This window comes from Perissodus microlepis, chromosome 2, assembly GCF_051167445.1.
Source record: "Perissodus microlepis isolate ML-2025 ecotype Zambia chromosome 2, ASM5116744v1, whole genome shotgun sequence".
In the NCBI taxonomy this organism is placed as follows: Eukaryota; Metazoa; Chordata; class Actinopteri; order Cichliformes; family Cichlidae; genus Perissodus; species Perissodus microlepis.
This window is the reverse complement of record NC_140462.1, coordinates 30,206,558-30,234,169: the sequence shown is the minus strand read 5'-3', so window position 1 is coordinate 30,234,169 and position 27,612 is coordinate 30,206,558. Positions and strand designations below refer to the sequence as shown.

At 37.7% G+C, this 27,612-nt stretch overlaps 3 protein-coding genes across 5 annotated transcripts; 1 reads left to right on the top strand and 2 right to left on the bottom strand.

Annotated features, from left to right (window-relative positions):
* Positions 1-3,156: 3,156 nt before the first annotated feature.
* Positions 3,157-7,809, bottom strand: LOC146392895 (eukaryotic translation initiation factor 4E-1A-like). Its single transcript, XM_084907532.1, has 7 exons — positions 7,527-7,809; positions 6,637-6,740; positions 6,248-6,343; positions 5,516-5,579; positions 4,910-5,023; positions 4,455-4,594; positions 3,157-4,189 (listed from the first exon to the last, which is right to left on the bottom strand). The coding sequence occupies exons 1-7, from the start codon at positions 7,620-7,622 to the stop codon at positions 4,075-4,077; spliced, it is 729 nt and encodes a 242-aa protein (XP_084763658.1). The 5' UTR covers positions 7,623-7,809; the 3' UTR covers positions 3,157-4,074.
* A 594-nt stretch (positions 7,810-8,403) lies between these two features.
* LOC146392894 (alcohol dehydrogenase class-3) lies at positions 8,404-19,428 on the bottom strand. Of its 2 annotated transcripts, XM_084955053.1 has the most exons (13): positions 19,333-19,428; positions 18,815-19,033; positions 16,992-17,160; positions 16,632-16,722; positions 16,333-16,440; positions 12,549-12,650; positions 10,803-10,944; positions 10,607-10,694; positions 10,205-10,424; positions 9,514-9,774; positions 9,263-9,398; positions 8,731-8,869; positions 8,404-8,602 (listed from the first exon to the last, which is right to left on the bottom strand). In XM_084955053.1, exons 2-13 carry the CDS (start codon positions 19,017-19,019, stop codon positions 8,578-8,580), a joined length of 1,686 nt encoding a protein of 561 aa, XP_084811179.1. In that variant the 5' UTR covers positions 19,020-19,033; positions 19,333-19,428; the 3' UTR covers positions 8,404-8,577. The 2 variants fall into 2 exon arrangements, with proteins under 2 accessions (XP_084811179.1, XP_084811177.1); XM_084955051.1 differs by lacking the exons at positions 16,333-16,440; positions 16,632-16,722; positions 16,992-17,160; positions 18,815-19,033; positions 19,333-19,428 and adding an exon at positions 13,187-13,283.
* LOC146392893 (alcohol dehydrogenase class-3-like) lies at positions 18,985-23,724 on the top strand. Of its 2 annotated transcripts, none has more exons than XM_084955043.1 (10): positions 18,985-19,077; positions 19,633-19,682; positions 19,880-19,981; positions 20,132-20,282; positions 20,375-20,462; positions 20,552-20,771; positions 21,504-21,764; positions 21,967-22,099; positions 22,833-22,971; positions 23,461-23,724. In XM_084955043.1, exons 2-10 carry the CDS (start codon positions 19,665-19,667, stop codon positions 23,492-23,494), a joined length of 1,146 nt encoding a protein of 381 aa, XP_084811169.1. In that variant the 5' UTR covers positions 18,985-19,077; positions 19,633-19,664; the 3' UTR covers positions 23,495-23,724. The 2 variants fall into 2 exon arrangements, with proteins under 2 accessions (XP_084811169.1, XP_084811165.1); XM_084955039.1 differs by lacking the exon at positions 18,985-19,077 and adding an exon at positions 19,442-19,521.
* The last annotated feature ends 3,888 nt before the right edge of the window (positions 23,725-27,612 follow it).

The following is a 27,612-nucleotide window of genomic DNA, read 5'->3' as shown; positions in this document are numbered from 1 at the left end:
TCAGAGGCAGTGACACTGAGTGTGGTAAACTCAGTATTTATTCACAAGTCTATCACAGGCAAACATTATAAGCAAGACAGCATTCACAGCCACACCTACAGAATCAACAATCAATGTAACATGCTTGTCTTTGGATTGTGCGATGGAGGCGCAAGCAAAGAAAGACACACCTTTATACAATAAAAAGGAAAATGATCTCACTGATCAGTAATACAAGAACAGCATCTGAGAAGAAGGAATCATTTGGAGGAAGTCAAAATGGTTCATTGATATACAAAGTTTGAGTAATAAACTATTCTGAGATTAAAATCTGATGAAGCTACATTGCAGAGTGGAGTCTAATGATGGTAGGAAATAGGACAGGACTGCCAGAGTCAAAATGCTGGTGATGTCAGAGATGAAGCAGGTGAAGGAAGATCTCTAGGTGGGTTGCACTAATGAGAGTATTGCAGAATGACAGAAGAGCACTGAGATTTAAAGCACACAGAAGAGAGGTGGATTGACTTGCAGAAGGTGGGCAAGAAATTGATTGGATCAGACAACAAGTCTGACAGTGTGGGGAAGCGGAAGTGATGTAAAGAATAGATTAGCAGCCTGAACACCCAGGAATCCAGGCAGATGAATGAATACAGATTCTTTTTATTGAACATACGCATAAGCTCCATTTAGTGTATCTAAAAATGCATTTATATGACCTGACATAACTGGCTATAAAAACAGTTATATAGGCAGTTATATTGATTAGTACTTATGATAACTGCAGCATTACATTAAAGAGTGGGATATTAGTAAATTGAGCAATCTTTTGGTATAGTTGCAAAGGCTGACATTGCTATCTGAATCTATCCAAGATAGGGAAATGCAGTTGGATATCATTTAAACTAATGCATAGTCACCTATAAAACCTTTGACTCAATGTCTTATGACAAGATCTTCAACCAATCCACCATTTTCTTTCAAAACTACATAATAAAACCAGAGCTTATTGTGGCACACTCACAGCTTGCCATGAGTATAAGAATGGAGTTTACAATAGTTTAATATATTGGAAATAAATTGCAATGGCTTGGCAACAGTGGGGAGAAAGAACTTCCTTTAAAGAAGAAACTTCAGGTAGAACCCGACTCAAGGAGTAGCAGCCATCTAGTGCAACTGGTTGGAGGGTGAGGGGAATGTCAGGTGACTAGGCTATGCCTATAGTTAGCTAAGGAAGAGAGCAGACAAAAGTTGATGTGGTATGAAAACAAATAGCACATGAAAAGAGGGACGTGGAGAACTGCTCCGTGTATCATAGGAGGTCCGCCAGAAGCTTGAGCCTGTAACATCACAAGAAATTAATCAGGTTCCAACCCTAATTATAAGCTTTATCAAAAAGGGACGTTTTAAGTCTAATCTTAAAAGTAGAGAGGGTGTCTGTCTCCCAAATGGGGATAATGAGGTAATATGAACTCTTTAAGATATGACGGGGCCTAATCATTCAGCACTTTGTATGTGAAGATGATTTTAAATTCCATTCTGGATTAAAATTGAAGCCACTGAAGCTAATACTGGAGAAGAGATATCTATTTTTTGAGTGCCTTGTCAGAACTCTTGCTGCAAGGAGTTTTTTAGGACAACTTGCCAGTATGAAATTACTCTGTGTGTCCACCCTGGAAGTAAATCCATGCGCTAGTTTTTTTTAGTGTCAGTCAAATACAAACAATATTTTTGTCAGCCCTGCACAGACTTGGGGAAAGCAGTAGTAGTAGTAGTTTGTTTAGTGTGTAAGCTTAAGGACATAACCTGGTCCAAAATGGCAGTACTGGAGTAGCAGTAGAGTCCAAGGTGACACCATCCAAAGGTTGAGGTATGAGGTTAGACACTGTGATTTATGGGGCCATATGTATTTTGTCTGCATTGCAAATATATGAAATATAAAGGCTGTAGAACAAGCTAACCACTAATTGCAGTGTTAGCAGTTTGATACCCTGCCCCTTTCATGTGCTCAAGTACCACTGAGCAAGACCATGATCCTGCAGTTTCTCCCAGTGGTGAGCAGCACTCATGGCAGCTCTGTTACTATTGGTGTAAGCATGTGAATGAGTGGAAAAGAAGCATAATGTCAAGGGCTTTGTAGAACACAGCTAACATTTAACAGTGCCATGTAACTGCAGAACATTTACTATTCACTCTGGTCTGCATTAAAGCAGAGAGATTTAATGTGTTCAATTATCTTCACTTGTTCAACATCAACAAATAATGTTTTGAATATCTACCAGGGAGCAAAATGAAAAAGCTCCAAAGCTTTCAACAAGGAATACTTTTGATGAGGTAAAGCTTTTTCTTATAACCTCAAGAGACTTTCCTGTAGCGTGAAAACGTGACCAGATAGATTGTGTCAATTATAAGGATGCTTATTTCAAATGGACAGGAGGGGCTAAGCTGCTGTTGCTCTAAAGTAACAGTCAATTGATGTCATAGATTACTTAAAACCCCCTTAAACTGCAATTTGTGCAGCCTAATAAAGGCACGGACCATAAATTAGTGATGCAGCGGTTCCCACTGAAACCGCTTAATCTTCCTCAATATACTGTAGTTATAAAGCCAGCAAACAAAATTGGAACACAAACCCTACAAAGCTAGAGAAAGAAACAGGGGCAACTTTATGATGATCATTACTTACAGCTGCTTCGTGTAAACCTTTAATTATTGAAGAACAAAATATCAAACCTTGTTTTTACAATGTCTTATCCTAATGCTAGGATACTGAGTCTGAGGATCTCAGAAAAGTTATGTGATTTCTATTTTATTTATTTATTTAAATGGTGAACAGGGTATCATAGGATTAAAAAGAACCCTCATAAAACACACTATTTAAGGCTGAAAGCATTTTAGCAGTGTGTCTCTTTTAAAAAAAAAAAAAAGAAAGCACAATTCTTTCCTCAATGAATGAACGCCATGCCAAAATAAGAACGTCATGAAGCAGCAAAGTTAAGTTTGGACACAAGAATCAAACCTTTTTTTCCTGAAATCTCAGTTTCTTTCATAGACATTTGCAATGCAAAAAAAAAAAAGTAACTTCTAACCCACTGTTGCGTGCTTTGGTAGAGGCTTTAAAACATTTTCTGACAGGTTCATAGCACACCATGTTGACAAAAAACAGAAAAAAAAAAAAAAAGCCACTGTACAAGTTTATTTACATTGCCGCTCTGTACATTTCAGAAATATCAGGAAGGGATTTACATTAAAGGCACTGTTTCATCCAACAATATTCATTTTGTCACAAAAATGTGGAATGGAAATAACTGTTTGCATTGTTTAACAAAGCTTAACCATGTACTAGAAACAAATACCGTGCAAAGAAAGTGAACAGCCTGGCTGTTCAGTTCAAGAAACAAATGCTGTACAACACGCATGTTTTGGAAAACACATGCACCGAACACATGCTTTGGCCAAAGAAAATAAATTTTATCTATCATGGAACATTGATGTTGATGTCATTACAGAGATGTGAAGTTTTAACTCTTTAGACACTCACATGAACCCACCCCACCCCCCAAAAAAAAGAAAAAGAAAATTGAAAAAAAGAAAATTACAAATATATATTGCACAGCATGCTTGGGTGGCATTTCCAAAAACAAAACAAAACCCAAAAACAAAAAACCATGACTTTAGTGACACCCAAAGTGGGTCAACGGCAACGATGTCAGTATTGCCTTGCTTCTACAGTGAGTAGCCTCTGAAGTCAACGCATTACTTGGATTTGTTTAATTTTAATTCCAATGTAAACATTTTAAATCCCTATGCTGTTACTGTAAATTTGCTACAGGAGTACAGTACCAGTTTATTAAACTACATGTTTTTATTTCATATGCCTTTAATGTTGAGTACTTTAACAAAAATAGCTAAAAATACACCAAATCAACCTTTACCAAAGTATTCAGAACCAAATGGGGAAAAAAAGGCATCTTTATCACACAGTCTCCTTAAGTGTCCCAAACATGTGATAAGTGACCAAAAAAAAAAAAAAAAAAAAAAAAAAAAAAAAAACCTATTTGGAAACACAGGAAGGCTTGGTTGATAATCCTTGGATCCTCAGGCAACAAACTTGTTCTTGGTTGTTGAGCCGCTCTTTGTGGCCGTGTCTGCATGTGACTGGTAACCAATGATCACTTTTGGTGGAATGCCTAGCCTCTCTTTATACACACGCCTAAAAAAAGAAAAGACATTTTACATAGTAGCTATGAGACAAACTCAGTCATTTAAAAAAAACAAACAAACAAAAAAACACTTGTTATATCTTCCTGTAACAGGCTTCTTACTCCAAGACTAATACTATATGATACTACAGATCATTCTGAATCATACTTCTAGACAGAAGAGAGAAAAGAAAAAGAACAAAAACTTGCACAACAGCATCTAATGTGCTCAGATTTTTTTTCCCCTCATCTATAATTGTGGCATTTTCAACTTACCCTATGTGTGTGATGGCCTCTTTATTTTCATAGTCTGTAGTCCATATAGCCATCTTATCACCTTTGGCTCTAACATTAATGACAGCTCCACAAACATCGTCACTGTAGTCGTCAAAAGCTTCTCCAACAAGACACAGGAGCTGCAGGAAAATATGAATTTTTAAAAGATTTGTTATTGTGGACACATGTTTTTGTTTTAAATGCAGTTAGTACCTGAAAAGTTGTGTACTTAGCATTCACTGGCTTGTCACAGTTGTAGTTTGCTATTTCAAAAAAAAAAAAAAAAAAAAAAAAAAAGACTGCAAGGACTGCTACATGGAATTCATCCTTTTATCTACACCCATTTACACTGTACATTCCTATTGCCATGTGTCAAAACATACACACTGTACAAGGCCAATAGATAAGAATGATGACTGTTAGAGCAACCAATAATACAAGAGGGTGCAACGTACCGTCTCCAACCAGAACCGATCCAGGTCTACTTTACGTTGCTGCTTGGACAGAGTTATCAGCCAGCGGCCGCCTCGTCGGTTCCTTTCATCTTCCCACATGGGCTCAATCCCATCCTGTATTCAAACACAAGCCCACACCATATACATCACTGTTACATACAAGTCATCAAGAAATTAATACATTAACAGACAACTAATGTATTAACTAAAGTCACATGAAGCTGAATTACTGAGACGTATGCTCACAACTATCCTCATCTATGACAGCGGGGAGAGGAAAAAAGACAACCCCCCCCCCCCCACAAACCAAAACAACATACTCTATTGCGAGATTTTAAATTGTGGAAGGTTTTTCTGTTGAAACACTGGACAAAGCATTTCAATAAACTGAAAAGCTGAAATAAACCAGTCAATGCACACGGACTATGCCATTTGTCAGCCTAATGCAGAAGATGCTCCTTTCCATTCTGATTATTCGATAGGTGGGGTCCACTTTCAGTGTTTACTAAAACAACTTTTGTGAACCAGAGAATAGGAAATACCAGAAAAATGTCATTTTACATGGGGATACTGCAAGTACTGAAAGGGAAAAAAAGCACTTCTTACCTTAAATAAAGAGTAGTCACAGCCAGACATCAAGTTACTTGACAGCTGAATGTGATTGTATAATCTAAGAAAGAAAGCATTTTTTTAAAGAAAATTAATTTCATGTATCACCAGCAACCCACAGCTCGTCTTGGCACAACACACACAAAAAAAATTCCTATTTCATAGACTCAGCATATGACTGAAGGCTGCACAGGACAAACATAAACATCAAACACTGTTAGTTAAGTTGTAGAGAGTCTATTTTGTTTTTTCAACTGTGAGGCTCATATTTTGTGACAAGCTGGATTTGGCAGTGTTAGGAAGGTTTAGTCTGTTGTGATGTCTGGAACAGAAGACAACACAGGAAATACTTTTCTCTCTCTCTTAAGGAGAGAGATGCCATCACAATAAGGCGTTAACTCTGCGACAAATAAAATTTACAGTGGTTCATAACTTGTAAGGGTCACCATTGGCCCAGAGACTACACTATAGGATCTATAGTTTAAGGATGGGCATGCTTTTTTCCAAGCTTACTATAATGAGCATAGCATATGAATACATGCAACCTCTCAACGAATAGGCCAATTTGAATTTCATTGAAACACACCAACACAAACAGGAATTATCATCAACATTTTTGCTCCAAAAAACCAAAACAAAAACCAGAAACCCATCCATACTATAATTCTAGCTTTGCATTTAAGTCTATGATACTGAGTGGCATGAACTCAACAAGTAACAAAAACGTACGCCCAGAAGTCCTCCACAGTGTCAAATTTGGAGATGAGACGAAGGTTGGCTTGCCACGTTTTGCTTTTGTCATTCTTGAAAAACCAAAGAGCCCACCTGGGAAAAACAAACAAACAAACAAACGTCTTACTACAGAGTACGACCGCATACTGTCTACATTTGTCAGGTTGGTAGTGAAGAAAAATTTGCAAACTTTTACCACCTCAAACATACTATATAACAACAGCAAAATTCATTTAAGAGGGAGACTCACACTACTGGAATATAACAGTTTAACTGTCTTCAGTATTTTTGCAACTGTTACACATAAGGTAGAATGATACATGAATGTTATAAGCTGTATCGATTTATACTTCTACAAGAAAAGACAGACGTGGATAAATGCTTACCTGTTTTGTAGTGGGTGTTTGATGTACGTTTCAGGATTCACAACCTTCTGAACAGCTGTTTCACATTTCTCAGTTTCACCATTTGCAGGAACGGAATTTGACGCCTAGAAGAAAAAGAAGTTGTTTTGGTATTTTAATGATTATAACCAAGTGTGTGCACACGGTGTCTGAGAGGTTTAGTAATTGAACGTCTTACGATATTTTATCGTTTCAACCCAGGCCTGTGAAAACATTATGCTATCGTGTCTAAATGTTTAGGGCCTCTTTAGCCCTGTTAAGTGCTCCACCTCCCCGTGGAACCATGCTGACGTAAAATGGCTTGAATCTACAGACTTGTAGCAAACTTGAGAAAAGAAATAGGTTTTCTCAAAGGGTAACATTTATTATCGTTTGCCACTTTAAATTGCATTATAGAGAAGATGTCTAGCTCATTCTTAAACACATTTCCCCACACTGACCAACATTTGGTTTCCAGCTAACGTTAGCTGGAACCCACGAGAGTCGTTACCGGTGTCCTCTCATTCATACAAGTATCTGAGTTCAACTCAGGGCACCGACCGGGTCATAGACCCAGTCAACGCAGTGTTAACCCAGCGTAAACGATACTTTAAAAACAGTTACTGTAAATGTTCTTACAAGCAATATTGCTGATATTAAGACTTTAAAAACAACTGGCTATAATTTACTATGCTAAGTTGCTTGGCTAGCGAGTTCTGTTACCTGTCAGAGGTAAAGTTTACAAGATTTCTCAGACTCTCGATTATTTAGACTAAACTGTCGCCTAGTTGTCTTTTAACGCTGGTTAATTAAATACTCCATAATCGTGCTGTTTGAAAGATAAAGAACCGCATATATCGGGCTTCGATAACCTATTCTAGCAAAGGACTCACCACCAGTGCGGTCGCCATCTTCTGGGAATCGCTTTGAGTTTTTCGCCGTGTGTTAAAATAGCTTGGATTGGGTCGTATGGTAAGCACAACACGCATGCGCAAGCAAATACGTACAAAATTAAATATTGGTTCAACGTGTGAGGGGGAAAAACGTCATCCTCCTTCAGGTTTGATAGCGTGGACAGTGGTTAGTGGAAATAAACTCTGAAGTAATACGAACGCACTGAATAAACTGTATTCATAATAATTATGTACATTACGCGAAAACTGAGAATCATCTTATGGTTAAGACGGAATATTTCACTGTAGCAGTGGAACTTGTCGATGTTTTTCTAAATAACAGTTTGATATGGACAATTATTCCCAAAATGTGTTGTTGCATTTAGGAAAATCAGTATATATATATATATATATATATATATATATATATATATATATAAATAAAAATGTATTTGTTCTTGTATTTGTAATTGTGAAGCCAGTGTGTTACTATTCGACTATGCGTGCCTCTGACCCAAACAGCCTGTCAGTTTATACAGACCCTGATGCACATGACATTAGAATATCACAAAGGCAATTTTTAAAATTCATTTTGTACCTGTATAGGAAAAAATATGACGTCCATTGTCCATTATATGATACACAAGAACTGGAAATATGTGTGAGTGACCTGTGAGACCATATTGCAGTATGTAAGCAGCATTCTTAATTATTAATTTATTTCACTGTGGTATTATCTAACAGGTGCGTCCAAAATATAACAAATATTGATGCCTTTATGTAAATTAATGATTAAATATTGCCATCTTGATATTAACCAACTAAATGTCACTGAAAGAAACATGAGCAGCCAACAACCAACAGAAAAGCAGAAATCTTTGGTTTTACAGAGGTTTTAATTGAAATGGATCAGTCAAACATATCTTACTGTTAGTATAAACATCTAACAGTCAAAAGTACGCTATCAAAACAAGTGCTGAGAAACAAGTGCTTTAACTATGGCAGGAGACTCTTTAAAGGCTGGATGTGAAGGATTTTTCTTTCAGGCACTTCAGAAAGTCAACACTGTGCGGATACTGCAATGAGAAGGGGAAAAAAAGAAAGGTAGGCTAAGGATGCAAGGCACTGCAGTTCAACAACAAAATACATTCACTACAGAGCCACTTCTATAAATTGAATTCTAATGTGCACTCTTTTTCCACACCTCTTTCCAGCATGCATGAGGTCAAATCCCTCATTGATCTTCTCAAAGGGCAGTGTGTGGGTTACAAACTCATCCACCTTCAGCTTCTTACTCATGTAATCTTCCACCAGTTTAGGAACACTCTCCACACTCTTCCACCCTGAGGGTGAACAACAAAACCAGTTTTACAACTGCGAACATCAGTAAGGCATGCCTGAACCATTTTACTGAAATTGTTGAGGCAAAGCACCAATTACCTAGATAAAATAGATAAATAATATGTCTTAATACAACTAAAAGAAGCTACAAAACTTAACATGCTGAATCTATGAGTTTAAAAACAGCATATGCATTCCAGTTTTCACATTAGCCAACAACAATAAGGCTCATAAAATACCATTATAGATTATGTTTTCATTACAAAACAATGCGTCCTATCTGACTCTACTTAATAAAAGGTTATGCTTATAAAAAAATATGCAAAATAAAGGAGAACGCTGCAGCCAGATAATATTAAGCACTTTAAAATAAATTCTTTAACTCAGGCCGTTACCTCCAAAGGCTGTGCCTCTCCACACGCGACCTGTCACCAGCTGGAATGGTCTGGTGGAGATCTCCTGTCCAGCTCCAGCTACACCAATGATGACACTTTCACCCCAACCTTTGTGGCATGCCTCCAGAGCAGCTCTCTGACACACACAAAAAAAAACCAGACAACAATAAATAAATATTTTTTTTAAACTTACCTTGTACACTACTTACAAAGTTACACCACAGTGCTATAATACTGGGCCTGAGTCTCACCATAATTTGCACATTTCCAATGCACTCAAATGAGTAGTCCACACCCCCATCAGTCATCTCCACCAGAACCTCCTGGATTGGCTTGCTGTGGTCCTTTGGGTTTACAAATTCAGTGGCTCCAAACTCCTTGGCTTTTTCAAACTTATCAGGGTTGATGTCCACACCGATGATCCTGGTTGCTCCAGCAGCCTTGCAGCCCATTATAACGGCCAAGCCCACAGCTCCAAGGCCAAACACAGCACATGTGGAACCAGGTTCAACCTGAGTGAGGATGAGGTAGAATACAAATGTGAAAGTTTAAGTGTTGTGCCTACATGATAAATAACCATATAAACACAATAATCCAAGTATGAACTCTAAAATAGATTTGGCTTACGTATTGCTGTTCTCATCTTTTTTAAGTGTGTGTGTGTGTTTAAAAAACACACAATAATTGAAACATGGATCTTAACAGTTGCCTCCTATATTATTCTTTCTGTAAAGACCTGAATACATAATTTAAAATTGAAGGACCTGCTACCACATCTATTTGCGTGAAACTGCAAATTGAGAAAAAAGAATCTATCAACTACTTTCTTATTACTCTACAGGTGAGACTGCGACAAACATGTAAAAAGATTGTAAATATTCCAATGATATCTAATGTTTTGCACGATGTGTTTGCAGATGAGCAGCGTCATGTCATACCCACCTTGGCAGTATTAAGAGCAGCACCATATCCTGTAGAAATGCCACATCCGAGAAGGCACACTTTATCCAGCGGAGCCTTCGCATTCACCTTGGCCAGAGAGATGTCAGCCACTACAGTGTACTCAGAAAAGGTGCTGGTCCCCATGAAGTGATACACTTGCTTTCCCTTGCAAGTAAAGCGTGATGTCTTATCAGGAAGCAGACCCTGACCCTGGGTTACTCTGCAGGGTGAAAGGGGGAAGGAAATGTGCAGATTAGCATGATGAAATGTGCAAAGAAAACATAATAGGTTCTGACTGAGCTTTTATTGCCCTGTGGTGGGGCATCTTTCTTTAATGAAATTGTTATCACAAAAGTAGACTTCAGCACCTCAAGGTTACGTAAATAGGTCTTCATACATTACCTAATTTTCTGGCAAAGGTTAGTCTTGGGGTTTTTGCAGAATTTGCATTCACCACACTGAGGCACATACAGCGGGATGACAGTGTCACCTTAGAAAAAGAACAAGACAAAAACAACCCACATGCAACAAATATTTATTCATAAGTATACCAAGAAGTAAAATATTAAAGTTTTAATGTTGTTTGGCAGTTGTTTACCTGGCTTGAACTTGGTAACACCTTCGCCAACACTTTCAACTGTTCCAGCACCCTCGTGTCCCAAGATGACAGGGAAAAGCCCCTCAGGGTCACTGCCACTCAGCGTGTAGGCATCTGTATGACACACGCCTGTAGCAAAGATCTGAAAGACACAGTGTCACTTAAAGTTCACGTCAGGCATGGCTGCTGGATGGAAGAGTATAATATTAGTACTACTTCATTTAAAACATTATGTTAAATTGAACTTAAACCTTATTTATGAAAAAAAAAAATCACTGACTAATTTAACATGTGGTTTCAAACCTTAAAACCAAAAGCCTGGTGTTGATGGGATTGAAAGAATAAAGAGCAAAAACAAATTGTTTATTTTTCTGCTTATCAAATAACACTTTCATAGGACTCTTCCTTGTTTATGCACAGCTCTTAAGCTCTCTTAAGGATGCGGTCTGGACTTTAAATGATTGCAACAGCTTCATTCTTTTCTTTTCACCCATTCTGAAAAGCCATGTCCAAATTATCACCCCACTACCATGCTTGACAGCTGGTACGAGGTGTTGTGCATTGTGACCTAACATCTTCACTCTGTTATCACCTCTTCAAAAGGAAATTGTTCCAGACATCTTGTGTTTTATTCAGATACAAATTTGCTAACATAAGCTGTTCTGCTATGTTCCTTGTAGGGAGAAGAGGCTTTCTCCTAAAGAAATTGATACTCAGATACTTAAAGTTTCTTAAAGCCAAACACCCAGGTCTTTATGAGGAATTTTTTGAGGCTCCTTTTTAAACAGCATTGAAATATGAATATAAATATATTTAATAATGGCCGTTTTACAATTGGCAATTACCCGATAGCCACATTAGCAGCCTGTTATTATTCAGGTAGCAGCTTATAAAATGATAAGGTTAATGTGGGAGTTAGGCAGCAAATGTCAGTCCTGCCCATCGGTAATGTTAATAGGCAGTGTTAATGCTATATATTTTTTTAAGTCTCAGAATGAAGCTGAGAGAGGTCTGTCAGCAACTACCCTGAAACAGTGGAAGCCTACCTCTATTTGATCAACAGCAAAAACATGGTAACCAGAAGCACAGGAAATAATTAAAGATGTAGGTGAATACACTTACAAGGACTAGTATTGTTCTCATCTTTATTTTATTTTATTTAAAGAAATGCCTGTTAATTTTAAAAGTTTTGGCAGTAATTTTTAAATGTTCTCCATCCTGTCAAAAGTTTTTCAGTAATGAGGTGACAAGTCTACTTTCATTTTTCAATTCAATTTTATTTATACAGTGCCAAATCACAACAACAGTTGTCCAGCATCTTTTGTACCTTCATCAGCTTTCATATTTAACACGCTAACTGAGGCCTGTAGAGCCCGAGATGTAGCCCGACCTTGGGGTGAATTTGCTGGGGCATTCACTCCTGTGAAACTTCTAGCACTGTATACATACTTCAGACAAGCAAACTGCCAAAAAAATCTGCTTTAATAGAGGAAGCTACACTTGCTGATGATCCTTTAATTAAGTGCATTTGATTAGCAGCACCTGGCTGCTACTTACCCTCTTAATTCCTATGGGAATAGTAAAGGTAGTTTTTCAAATGATTGCCTAGAGTCCTATGAAAGCTATTTATTACATGACTATAGCAACATATCTTAAAAGAATACACAAATACTGAATGAATCTAAAATGAACATTGCAGGCAAGTCAGGCTTTAGATTTATGAACGAGTCTGATGATCTGAGTTACCTTAATGCGAACTTCATGGGCCTTAGGTGGGGCTACCTCCACCTCTTCAATAGAAAGAGGTTTCCCTGGCTCCCAGGCAACAGCTGCCTTGCACTTGATTACCTGAAGGCAAAGGACAGTATTTTTCCATGTCTACGTGTACATGTGTTTTTCCAAGTCAAGTGAGTAGCTGCAGCTGTGGGTTGGCTCCAGCTTTACAGTCCCTGTGGCAGATCGAGCTAGTTGCACCCAGCGTAGTTAGCCTTTGCACTCTGTCAAAGATTATGCTTCTCTAAGATTCTTCCTGATAATGTTTGCTTTAATAGTATTCAGCCTACATAACCCTCAATAGCGCCGTCAGTCTTCATGCTTTTTAAACCATGCCATCACTATTATCACTATGGCTTTTAAGTGCTGCAGCTACTTGCAAAAAACCATTTGCCGCTGACCCACCAAAGATCCCTGTTAAGTAATCGAACAGTGATTCTTTGTACTTCATTCAGAGCAAATTAATGCGTGCATGCTAGCTTACAGAACTTGCCAGGTTTACAATAAGCTTGAACTTTAAGGCAACTTTACGACTGATGCACAAACGGAAACTTTGTTTGTTTGTTTGTTTTTTATATATTTCTTACACAGTCTTTGTGAACAGTACTCACTTCACCAGCTGTCTCCATGCTCGTTGTTTCTAGAGAAGAAGACGGGCTACTGAGCAGCCGTAAAGGAGTTAACCTTCGGACCAATCAGATACGAGAACGCCTAGCGTACGCATGACGCATTTGGGAGCAATGAAGAAAATAGTCCAAAAAAGGGCGCTTAAGAATTTCAAATAGTTGCATGCTGCTGGTACTACTTCTGTTACTACTAATGATAATAATTTTAAAAATTATTTAAAAAAAATACTTGTGAATAAAACAAATTAATAAATGAAAACATGTAGGCTGCAATCTTTTATTTTTTAAACACTTTTCAGAATTAACTTCAGTCATTGCTGAATGTCATCATTGACAGTGGGGACTTTCGCTTTTTGGATGCTGGAGAATATGTTATGTTTATCTTTAAAAATTTACTGATATATTTGTACAGTTGGAATAAGTACTAACCCTCAACTTGAGCATCTTAGTACTTCATGTTAAACTAGACAATTGTTAACGGCGCCAGTCAACATCAATAACAAATGATGTTCTTGACCAAACATGCTTCAGGTGTCTTTAAAGAGTGAGCAGGATTACAATGCAATTTGTGTTTTGAATTCTGTTTTTATATTTCATTTTCACTCACTTATGGCAGTTAAGCAGCACCAGGCATGCAGCTGAAATACTGTTTCACACACATCTAAAATTTAATTTGGAATAACAATTATAAGCTATCAAATTCACTTATGATAGACCTGTCATACAAATATTTAAAAAAAAAAAATACAATGCCTAAATGCCAACCTTACACAGCTGACCTCCCTACCAGGCTCTAAATACACAACGTTTGACATTTCCTCACATACCGTACACACTCTGGTGTTTTCAGTCTGTATTCTGTGTTTAACCTCGTCATATTTTCCTAATATCAGAGTTTCCTTTTTAAAATCAGTCACTCTACTTCCAGTAGTCTTGTCCTTGTTTCTGATTGGTGAGATACTGCCAGCAGCACCTCCTTCATGTAAATAATGTTGATGATGTTAGGATAAAAAAATAAAAAAAAAGCTGGATAAGGAAATTATATCTTTGATATGTTGAAGCTTGTTTCAAAGTACAGCACACTCTTCCAAATCTGCTTTTAAGCCTCATTATAAATCTAAAAGTCAGAGTCACAAACCATTTGTTTCTGCACTATATGAATAATTACTTCATTGGTGTTGTTTTCAATTTAGCACCTTTATTATTCATTTTGCACCTTTTTTAAAAAAACAAACAAACAAACAATTTATTAGAATTGCTTTTAGTCCTCTTTTAGGCTCGGTTGTTTAGGTTTGATTCATCCAGAACCCAGGGTTGATTGAATGCTGTCCAGCTGTTACTCTGTGTTACACTGAGAAACTCACAGGGTTTAGTCTGAGAAATAGATCAACACACTGTGCCCAGATACAGGAAACAAGATTCACACTGAACAAGCTGAGTTGGCTTTTGTAACCTGCCAGACTCATATAAGAAAGATATAAAAATGTGAGTTTCAGTTATTGATATTTTACCTGCAAAAATCAGAAGGAAAGAAGGACCCTACTACAGTGTGGGAAAAAACAACTAAGAAAACTTCTTTCACTAGTTAAAAAAACTGCCAGTTAAGCAGTGAGGACAAAGGACCTCCTGAACCGCTCAGATCTGCAGCACAGTGAGAGGAGCTGTATGCCACTGCTGCTCCTCTGCCCAGTCAGGAGGCTGTGGAGAGGGTGTCTGCTGTTGTCCATTATAGCTTTCATTTTGTTCAATGTATCCCTCACAACCACAGTCTTAAGTGGCCAGCCTCCTGCCAAGCACAGAGCTGACTTTCCCACCAGCTGGTCCAGCCACTTGTTTTGTCTGTACACAGTAGCGTAAGAGAGAGCACTGGCCACCACTGTGATAATCTCATCACACACACACCAGAGAACCTCAGCCTCCACAGGAAGAAGAGCTGGCTCTGCGCCTTCGTGTAGAGAGTGTCAGTGTTCAGTGACCAGTAGAACTTCTCATCCAGTGGGACACCCAGATATTTATAAAAGTGCACTATCTCAATGTGCTGCGCAAGTATGGTCAAGCCAGATGGTCCAGCCTCGATCTCCTGAAACCGTCACCTGCATCGTTTTAAGTATATTTTTTCTTTTTAAAAGCATGCCAAACAGAAGCCACAGACGAAGCCCATAACACATCAGTGAATAAGACACATTTGTTTTTGTCACTCAGTGCATTCAAAACAAGTCAAAAGAAGAACATGATAACGATCACTTCCTCTTATGAGTTGCCCACCTCAGTCTTATAAAAAGAACACTGACAAAACTGTCCCCAAGTCACAAGTCATCCAGTCCTACTCATGCAGGACAAGAGATACGTCTTCTTGCCATTACAAGGAACCCAGTATGAGCACAAGGATTCTCTCGGGGTTTTGAAACATAACCTCCACTGGTTTGTAACTTGAGTTAAATAGAGCATATTTTTTAGGTGACTTATAAGCAAGGAGATGCCCAAAGTAAGTAAAAACATAGTTGTGCCTGTTTTTTGTTGTTGTTTCTTTTCTTTTAATTTCTATGTGGATAAAACTGCTGAATGATAAAGAAACAGCCACACAATTACAAAGCACCTTTTTTTAATTGAGGCATTTGATTGCAATGGTAACTCTTTATGATATTACAAACTACCAATGTTTTCAGCTGAAAACAAGTCTGACATCCTGCACATGAAGACATTTGGACATGGAGGTTTGTGAATATGTTCAAACGCCTGTCATTCTTCTCACAAATATACAATAATCCCCACAAATGACTCAAAAAGGTTCCAGCTACAAGAATACATTTTAGATACAAATCTTGAAGATCCAGCAATCTTCTAAAACTGGTAAAAAATAAAATAAAATTAAAATAGAACAGGAAAATCAACTCTACAAATAGAGACAATCTTCATATGAGTCCAACAGGCCAGGATCTGACACAGATCATAACCTTTTAGCTGCGAGAGTGACCATAAGGATGTGATGGTCACAATGAACCATCAGAGTCAGATCATCTCCCACCTATAAGAAAACAAAAGATCAACAAAGTTCAGACATAATAAACAAACCATGTGTCACATCAGGGAAAATAACCAAAACATTGTAAGACGATAGAAAACCTGCCAACCTCTGAATCCACGTCCACCACCGCCACCTCCTCTTCCTCTGAAGCCTCCTCCACCACGGCCTCCTCCTCCACCACGGCCACCTCCACCTCTGCCTCCTCGAAAACCACCTGAGACAAAAAGAAAGTAAAATTAATCAAACTACTCTTGCATGCCACACTCTAAATATGCATTAGCCTTTTTCCATTTTCAATCTACAAAAGTAAATACTGAGCATAATTCCTAAACACAAATGTCTGTTTTGTTATATATTCTAAACACTTAGCCAGAAGATTAAATTAAAATGAGAATGCCATCTTACCTCCACGACCACCACCCCTTCCTCCACCTCTACCCCCACCTCTGCCTCCTCTTGGAGGCCCCTTTTCTCCTGGTGGCCTCGGGAGGAATCTCTGCAGTGGTAGTAGCTTCATTGGATCTATATAAAACTAAAAGACAACATTTTGGTTAGAAATCTAAGGTATTAAATTAGTCACTAGAAAAGTTTAGTGAGACATTTTTGGTACCTTTTGTAGTTTCTTGAATGAAGATGCCTTCATATTTTCAGAAAGTTTTACTGAGAAATACTGCAAAGGTGGGTTAAGGAAGCAACAAGAACACTGACAATGTCAAACAGATCCCCTACACCGGTTCAATCAAAGGTTTAGAGAAAAACAAAGACAATAGAAAGGATACAAAGTCTCTGAGTTGGCCAAATATCTCATCCACTTTCCCAATCTGCTCCTTGTTTTCCAAGTACACTGGGGCATTGAAATAGGGAACCTTGTTTTCCTCTGTTGTGCACTTGCAGACAATGTCATCTTCACATGGATGCATGAACTCTCCCACTGCTGTGAAGGGTGTGAAGATAATGAAACACAGTTAAAGTTTAAGACGTGCAACACCATGACTGACAACCAATTTAAATTTCTGTCTGGTTATAATACGTCAGCATATGCTTGACTGCTCTGCAGTTCACTTTATGGGCATCCAGCACAAGGTTTCTGTAAGTCTGAAATTCATTGGAGGCCAAGGGAATAAATGGGGGTTAAAGGAAGTGACCCAGAATATATGCTAAAACAGAGACTTTGAGGCACTAGAATATAAACATATAAAAACAAAGTTCAAATAAGTTGGAAAAAAATCTGTTTTTGAACAGCCCAATGAGTAGAAACACAGATACATCTTTAACAATATTACAATGTGGACTTAAAAATATATCCCATGGCACCCTAACTCCTGGTACAGCATGTTATATTCACATTTTGTGGGATGATCACTAAATATATAAAAGATTGACTTTTTGTCTGTAATGTAGTTTGCATTTAAACACTTACATATTGCTCATATTATTATTACTATTGTTACTACTACTATCACCACTACTATTACTAATATTATATAACATCTTTGGAAATACAATAGTTTTCTGGTGTTTTTGGGACAACTTGGAAACATGTAGTTAAAGTTAATTAACATGAACTGGATCTTGAATGCCTCATGTAGGTGACACACGGTGTATTAATTTCATACTCTCGTCACATAGAATATTTACTGAAGTTCTCCATTCACACACACCCAAAGGTCCACCGTTGTTTTAGAGTTGCCTGCTAACACTGACTGGAAATGTATGCTTCAGTGGGCAATGTACATAGCCGCAGACACTGAGAAACCCTATAATGCAACCTACCCTCATAAACTGACATGCACCTCCCCAGAAACTTAATTACATGTCACATCAACACTGCCCACCACAACCGTGAATGGCCTGTTGAATACCGTTGATTTCTCCTATGCATTTCTGGCTACTTTTTTGATGCAGTGCTAGAATTTGTCAATGACAGAATAACAATGTAAGGATCTGTTAAAGGAATAGAAACCATAATACGGACTCACAATTGGCAGCAAATTCCTAGACGGAGATTGCCAAAGCTATTGGAATGGACACTAGGGTAATGTACAAAGATGTGGAAAAACTAGAGGAACAAATATAAAAAATGACAACGCAAAGAGTGGCAACCCGCATGTAAACTGCCAGGACTCTACCACAAAGTAATTAACACAGTAAATGCTGGCTTGATAATGTCATCTTACATACGTTACATGGGCTTTACATAGATTCAAGCAAGATGGTGTGTGTGGACATCTGCATGCCTGCCTGTTCTTTTTGTTTGTTTTTGTGACTGCACAGACTAGTTCCTGGTGACTTTTCACCAAACATAGAAAAGAAGAGACAGAAGACAGGCAACAGGACACGAGTCTTGTTTTCCACATCCTTGGATAGTCTCCATCTTTGATGATGACAAAATTCTCACAGCCTACTCATCCACACCATTTCTCCATAACTGTGTAATGGTAATATTACAGAGTCAGTGTTTTGGCAACATCAAGACTGTTTACTTGCATCTCAATGGCTGAGAACTCACGCAAAGCTGTGGTAAAAGTTTAGCTTCACATGTGTATAAAGAAGCACTCGGTTTAGCGTTTTGTTAGAACTGGGCTTACCAACAACATATTCAGGAGGTCCATAGTCTTGCTGTCTGTTGAAACCCCCTCTTCCACCACCCCGTCCAAATCCTCCACCACCTCTGCCTCCACCGTATCCTCCTCCACCTCCACCGTATCCTCCTCCACCTCGTCCAAATCCTCCACCACCTCGGTTGAAACCTCCACCTCTTCCACCACCTCGTCCTCCTCCTCTGAACGACATTTTCCTCAAATGCTCTGTAAATAAGAAATAATGAAAACACAAAGACGACACAGCTCACGTGAGTTCATGCTTGAAGCTAAACACTTATGAATGAATTAGCCTGCCCATGATTCAGGCAAACTATGCCGACTTGGAAGCTCTTTCTTATGCTAGCTGAAGTTGTTAGCTCACGTTAGCATAACTCAGTCATTCAAAGTACGAAAATTCATCGGTGTTTTCTAACATAAACCAACACGATACGTAGTCGTTTAAAAACATACACATCGAAAAAGTGCGCAACACTTTTTTTGCACAGACAAAGAAAATTACTCACAAATTTGACCGAGTGGCTAGACTTCAGACCGCTGTGCCGAAATTCCATGCGACTACAACACGTGTGACCGTAACGTGCCGTAAAGGCACCGGGCGGTCTCGGAAAGTGTCGTAAATGCGCTGACAGAGCTAAACCATTGAAGAAAAACTAGAATTAGAAGAGGGTGCAACCTGTCTGCTGTTTGACTCGGTCAGTTCAACCTTACCCACTCAAATGTTGATATAATGTAACTCGCAGCTGTTTTGGTGATAAGTGCAGATTTAATTATTCCTTTATTTAAATTATTTTGTTTAAATACAGGCTGTTTTATATGAAGACAGCATCTGTCAACAATGGCAACAGTTGGAAAGGTAAGAAAAAAAGTTGTTTTTAAGCTTTTTTTTTTTCCCTTTTTTTACTGTTTGTCTTATAAACAGCTACTGTTGCTTTTGGGGTTTTTTTGTCATGGAGAGTGTTCATTGTTTGTTTCCATCTGTAACAGCGCCCAAACACAGTCACTCATCCTTGCAAACTTGTTTGTTTTGTTTCGGGTTTTTTTCCCCTTTAGGTGATCACATGCAAGGCAGCTGTTGCGTGGGAGCCCAGGAAGCCTCTTTGTATTGAAGAAGTGGAGGTGGCACCACCTAAAGCTCATGAAGTCCGAATTAAGGTTGGGCACAGCTCAAATTTGTCAGCGATATGACAATACATATGATTTGCATATGATTAATCTTATTTCCTGTTAGTGTGACTGTTAACCACAGACACTTCCACTTCCTGAAACTGTCACATCATTTGGCACATCATTTGGTTTGTACAGGTTGTTGCCACAGGTGTGTGCCACACAGACTGGGAATACCTGTTTGAGACTGGAAAAGGGATGAAATTCAGACCATTCCCTTTAGTACTTGGTCACGAGGCAGCTGGCATAGTGGAGAGCACTGGCCCAGAAGTCACCAGATTCTCCCCGGGTAAAGTGTGCCACAACCAGTCAGATGACATTTGTCTTATTTCTCTTTTTTTTTCTTCTCAGACTTACATAATTGTTTTGTTGTTTTCGCAGGGGACAAAGTTATTCCTCTTTTTCTGCCATACTGTGGGGAATGTGAACGCTGTCTAAGTCCAAAAACAAATCATTGCAAGAAAAACTGGTGATTTTATTTCCCCATTTTTGAGACAACCACATTTACTCTGTTACTTAAAATGTGTTCACGTAAATACTTTTCTTTGTGGTTTTTAGGACAAATATGCAAGCTGGAGTTTTGGCTGATGGGACTAGCAGGTTATCTTGCAAGGGACAGCAGGTTTACCAGTTCCTTGGAGTCAGTTCTTTCTCTCAATACACTGTGGTCCCCGACACCTCGGTTGCAAAGATAAGAAGCGATGCACCGCTAGACAAAGTCTGTCTGCTTGGATGTGGTGTCTCCACTGGTTATGGAGCTGCTATTAATGCAGGCAAGGTTAGAAAACTGAACTCTAAAGGTTCAAACTAATACTCTTAGAACAGATGTGACGAAGCAACAAATTTGAAAAGATATATTGATAAACATGACAATATATAAACAGCCAAGCATATTTTAACCAAAAAAAAGAAAAATTAGTGATATTTGTATTTGGAAGTTTTCTGTCTTACAATATGCTGCAAGACTGTAGTCATTTAATATCAACACTAGATGGCAGAAATGACATGAGTGCCTCTAAGTTTTCAGGATAAGGTGTACATGTCAACTACTTTAATTTGTTACTTTACACAAATTCAAATAATGCAAAGTAGTCCCATAGTGCAATGGTTTACACATTTGTATAACATGTGAAATACATGTTCCTGTTTTGGCTGCATGTGGAAAGAAATCTGCTTTAAAAATTGCCAAAGTCACTGAGGTGACCCTTTGTGAATAAGGGAGCAGCCAAAAGTAGGTCCACACACATTAACATAAATCAAATGACAAAATCAGGACACTTTTGTACTCATTTACTAAAAAGAAACCAACTAAAAATGAGTGGAAATCCTTGCATGCGTTATTTATTTAGACATAATTTTAATCAAGATTCACAGACCTGATAATATCTCATGTATGCGTTTAAAGGAATGTACTCTAAATGTTATATTTACTGTAAAAATTATCTGTGAAAATGCTGAAATGATCTTTAAGAATTGTTAGTTGACTGGCTTCCAACTTTTGTGCATTCAGGTTGAAAAAGATTCCTCGTGTGCCGTTTTTGGGCTTGGAGCTGTCGGGCTGGCTGCCGTCATGGGTTGCAAGGTTGCCATGGCGAGAAGGATCATCGGGGTTGACATCAACCCTGATAAGTTTGAGAAAGCCCGACAGTTTGGAGCGACAGACTGTATAAACCCAAGAGATTACAGCAAGCCTATCCAAGAGGTTGTGGTGGAGAAGACGGGTGGAGGTGTGGACTATGCGCTGGAGTGTGTTGGAAGTCCAGCTATCATGGTGGGTGCCTCATTTGAAATTTGGCATGCGATTGTGTCAATGCAAATTAAGTCTTGTGACTATAATTGGAATACACTGTACAATGTCTTCCTTGTTAACCTAGATTTGATCTCTTTTGCAAAAAGTGACACAAGTGAAACAGTTATATAATGATACAAATACAAAATGATAATTAGCTAAGCAACTGCTTCTGTCACCCTAGAATGCTGTATTTGAGTCCACAAGAGATGCCTGGGGTACTTGCGTCATTGCTGGATGGACAGAGACAGAAGTAATGAGCATTTCAGTTGAAAAGCTTCTCATGGGACGAACCTTAAAGGGCACTTATTTTGGAGGTGAAGTAAAAAAAATTACCATACATATTAGATTATTTAACAGCATTTCATAACGCATCAACAGGTTTATGGTAACTGGTGTAATTGTGGAATTGAGTGATGAACATAAAATTGAGTGTATCATCCTGAAAAACTGTCCCTAATGTTGCCCTTCAGTGCAAAATGTAATGTTGTATTGGGGTAAAAAACCTTACTATTGGATTATTAATATTTAAAATGTGTTAAAAATTATATTACAAATGCTTTGGTATTAGAATTTTATTTTGTAATTTTTTTAGGTAAAGCATTAAAAACAATCATTGCTTGTTTTCTTTGATCAACATTTCTGAACCTAAATATTATTGAAGTACAATTTAATAACCCAAAGAATAACCCAAAAAATAGAATCTGTAAAAAGTCTTGAGTTGTGCTCAGTTAATAAATTATACAATCGATGAATCGTCTAAATTTCTGTCAAAATACCCATCAGTTTTTGGTTCCTGAGTTCAAAACGTATATAAGAAGAAGTTCAGTGAGGACAGACAGTTAGGTATATCCTACATAAACTATATAATCACTTTTACAGTTTGTAACAATACATTTACATATGTTTCATGTACTATGAGCACATCAAACTCACATCTTATGTGCACTGAATTGGCTGTGAATGTGTCCACAGGACGGTCTTACAACAATGCAATTCATATTACATGAAAACATGTTTACAAGTTGAGCTTGTTAACTTTTTCTAAAGGGTGGAAGAGTGTGAAGGATGTGCCTAAACTGGTGGATGACTACATGAATCACAAGTTGAAACTGGATGAGTTTATTACGGAGAAGCTCCCGCTGGTTCAAATCAATAAGGCCTTTGACCTTTTAAAAAGTGGTAAAAGGTGAGACCTTTCATATGTGTACATAAACAACAACGAAAAAGTCTACTTAGCCATAAATATTGGGGCTGAATTGCTATATAGGGACAAAATTGTGTATGTAAGAAAAGTATTTTCAAATCTTTAACGTCTGTCTAACATGTTCTGTTTGATTAAACAAATCACTAGATTCAATTTGATTGATCTTTAGAAATAATTTCAGAAACTTATGTCCCAGGACATTAAAATTTAAATACTATTTGGTATAGTGTGTCCTTAATATTTCTATTGATTAAGTATTTGATTACCTTGAGACCTTAAAACATCCAAATATTCACATTGATTATGCTAGAACAGTGACTTGTGGCTTAAAAAATGGATAATGTTTGTAGTAATGTCCACTGGATTGATTAATTGTATAAACATTGCAATTCTATTGTAGGATGGATGTTTTGGTTCTGTTGGGAATTGAAACTTCGATATTAATTCTTCTTCTTCTTTTTATTTTCTTAGCATCCGCACTGTCGTCAGCCTTCAAGATTCTTAAACAAAGGATAAACCTTTAATGTCTGCTCATAAAATGAAGTATTGTGTCACTTTTATAACATTTTGCATTGTTTTTGTCATTTTTGTGTTAGTTTGACAATTACAATATTTTCCATGCTCGGCTTTGTAGGAAATGACATGCCACCATCTGCCACTAGATGGCAGTCGTGTAAAAGCTTTGATGTTTAGGTCCACTAAAGGCATCATCTCAATAAAAACAGGTTTTCAGTGTGCAAAGAATCATTTATTCATGTGGATTTCTGAGATTATTGTTTTTGTTTATCATGATCCATCACACAAAAATGTTTACTTCTTTTTTTTTTGTAAATTGGTTGTAATTTATAAATATACAGCATCTGCAGGAACATCAGGGCAAATTCTTTTTGTCATGCTTGGAAGCTGCAACGATGGTCATTCTAATCCAGATATCAATGTACAGCAATAGTTGTAATTAAATACCCTTGTATAGAACGTGCTCTAAAAGACACAGGAACCAAGTAGCTGAATCTGTCATAAACCATGAAGAAGCATCTGCTTCATGTGGTCAGGCTTACCAAATTTCATCCTTGGTAATATTGATTTAAATGGGAGTCACAGAGAAGGGCTAGAATAACAGTTGTGGGCTGTCAGGACAGAAGACAAAAGGTTGTTTGGGGAATGCCTCCCAGTGAAGAGCTGAAATAGCTGCCGAAGGAATTTGTTTTATTGAAGTTCCATTCAGATCAGATGAATACCCTTGGCACTTACCTCACTTTTCCATCTTTATTTAAAATGGAAGATAAATTGGTGCTCTTCCTTCCTTTCCTTCTCCTCTGCCTGTATGCTATCAATCACAGATTATACAATTTAGGTTCTGTTACTAAAAAACCCTCAAAGTAAAGAATGTTGTCGAGAAATAGAACACATAATAATGCACATAATGCTGCAGTAGAAGGAGATAAGAGGGGAAGATCAAAAGAAATAGGAAGACAAGTTTTGACAGGTGGTTATGTGACTGGGCACTGTCATCTATAAATGTTGGACATGCTCACAGATTTATAAGGCTTTCTTGTGGACATGTGTCCAAATATCTGCCTCATCCATGGGAAAACTATCCAAAGTGACGACCATAAGTCTCCTACCTCTTTTTTTTCCCCCTCTTTGTTTTTGATCCTTGCAACCTCTGGAATTGTCACAGCATTGTGCACCAGACACAGGGAGGACATGTTATCTGAATTACAACCTCAGCACTGTATGCATTTGAAAAGCCTTAACTGTCCATCTCATCATATTTTTCACTCGTCTGTACAGCTTTTCTGCAGATATTTCTTGGATACAACCTTTTAGCATGAAGAAGCATGGAGTTGAATAGTGATAAGAGATACCAACCCTGATATTTACATGTTTTTTCCCCCCTCTGTTGATTTTTTTTTCGTTGTCTCTTGGTATCATTACTTTCCTGAGACTTTTAGACACGATACTTGAGGTAAATGCCATGGCACAAATAAAGGTATGTCTGGAAAAAAATCAAAACATGCTGCCTTGCCTTTTCACAACATTTAGAGTGGGATCAAGGGATTTCCTCTTATTTATTAAGCTATATTCCTGTGACAGGATGATGGCACATTATATATGCTAAGAATATAAGAATAGTAGGCAGAAAACAGTCTATGTGGGTTTAAAAAAGAATATGCTATAGTGGTCTTTGTTTGTTATTTCATGTAATATGGAAAAGGTTTCTCTGAACATAAAAGAATTAGTAATGGAAATAGAAGGACTCGGTTGAATATTATTTGTCTTGTGGAGTGGCATTGACTCGATGAGATTCGCTGAAAGCAGCAGCCGATGTTTAGCTGTTTCACCCCATCCTTTTCACATTCCTGCGACCTGGAATCAAGCTGCATGAATTTTTATGATTACATTTATGTATATTCAAAAAGTAAAAGACATTACTTTAAAAAAGCTTTTTTTAATTTTAATTTTTAATATTTTTCTTTCTCTGCCACATTAAGGAGAATAAATAAATAACAAAACTAAAACAATTAAAGACGAAAAAAAAGGGTCAGTTTCAGCAACATGGTTACACAATACAGCAACGCAATGTATCTACTGTTAGTAATATTTATTCTTTTACTAGATGTTCTATAATAATTTAATACACATCTAATTTATATTTGGCTTTATCTGTTTTTTGTTCCCGTTTCACATTATGGCTGCTTCAGTCACACAGTGAGAATTCATATCAAACAAGAAAAGTGACAGGTTTATTTGTTTTTCACTGGCTAACAATTAAGTCTGACAAAATGTTGAGATTTTTTAATCTATGGCAAATACATTTTCTAGAAGTGTTTCACTTTTCCATTTTTTCAATTCTTAAGGACATTGCTGATGTCTTCAGTGAACATACAGAAGCAATCATTCTGTATTATAACCATTCTACGCACAATATATTTTGATGTGTTTCAGTGGCAAACGCAGTGTTGCAAATATTCAGTGTTAACTACTTTTAATTAGTCTTTATATGTTCTTTTTGCAGTGCAACAGCATTGCAGGGCTTCAGTTCTATAAGATACTGATATCACTGTGTTCTCATAAACCTCTTGCACACTTGTTTCGTGTCACTGGAAAATCAAAAAAGTAAAACTAAAATTGATCAGTCAAGAAATTACAATATCCATATCTGTGAGAACTAAACCTGAGACCAAGTAGATATACTGTATAGCCTCAAGGCTATGGAAGAACGGCCCACTTAAGTCACTAAAGACTGCCAGTGTGAGGCCCCTGTTTTATCAGCAAATCCTGGCCATTATACGGCTAATGCCAGGCATTGCCTGTGACATTCCCGGTCTTTCACTGACACGGTTAGCTTTAGCTTCTGTGTCAGTGGAATATACTCAGATTCACTGGAGGACAGCACAATGTGGGACTTAGTGTAGTGGAAGGACAACTGGTTTTCTGCTGCATTAGTGAACTGTGCAGTAACATATCTGGCACGGCACTGTGTGTTGTTTTTTAAGTGAAAAGCCTACTTTATCTAGGTATTATCATTTATTTTTAGAAATTATGGCTGCCATGTGTTGAAGACTTGATAACAGTGCATTTGGCATTATAAAGTGACTGAAATGGATTCAGATACTAGTGTTGTTATAGTAATGTTTTCCATGCAACAGCACTCTAAAAGCAAAAGACATATGACATGGCTAACAAAAGTATATACAAGACTATTACATTTTTCTGTGCTCCTCGTACAATATTAAAATCTATAGTTACATTTCTCAGCGGCATTAGTGTTATACAAAACCTTTAACCCTAATAAGGACTTTATCATGCACCCCTTATTGAGCCATGCATGACCATATGTTTGTGTTTTATAACCTGTGACACTGTTTAATAGTTAAGTTGCAACAAAGAGCAGGATTAGGCAGACCACACATGGCTATTACCAAAGAGACACACAAACACACACATACAGAGGTACATGCGTGACAGGTCTAAGCTTTTGTTGTGTTTTGTCTGACAGCAGCAGTAAAGTAGTAATTGAGAGATTAGCTCTAAGGTGCTATCATGGCACTCCTTTGTTTAGTCTCTCCCATAGTGGTCACCCAGCACATCACCAACAGGCATGGGAAGGAGTCATACTCTGGGGTAGTTTGAGTCTAGCTTTTTATAGCTCTTATGACCTAGTATTAAAGACTGAGGATACATTTTTTATTATATATTAATTAGATACCATGGCAAAAGTAGAGAATCATAATTTGTGTTCATGCTCTTACCCGTGACTCACTGTCACTTGACTTAAATGTAGTGCCCCAAAAACAGTGGAATAACTTCTGACCCTGTGGGCTTGACAGGACTTATCCATGACAGACTTGAACACAGCCCTATCCCATCTGCCACTTATTCTTTGTTTTAGTATGCTAACTTTGAGTCAACAGAGTATTTTGATGTGGTTATGGCATGGAGGTAGGGGAAATATTTCTCTGAGACCCTGTGTGTTTACCCGGTAATCCCGGAGAAGTTCACAAGCATGAAGAAAGTACTTGGAGATTTACCTTTCTTCCAAACCTGCTCAGTTTACCTCTCCCCTGTTTCCCACAGCCTCATGTGGCTGAGGTAATTCCTGGGAGGGTTTGTGAACGT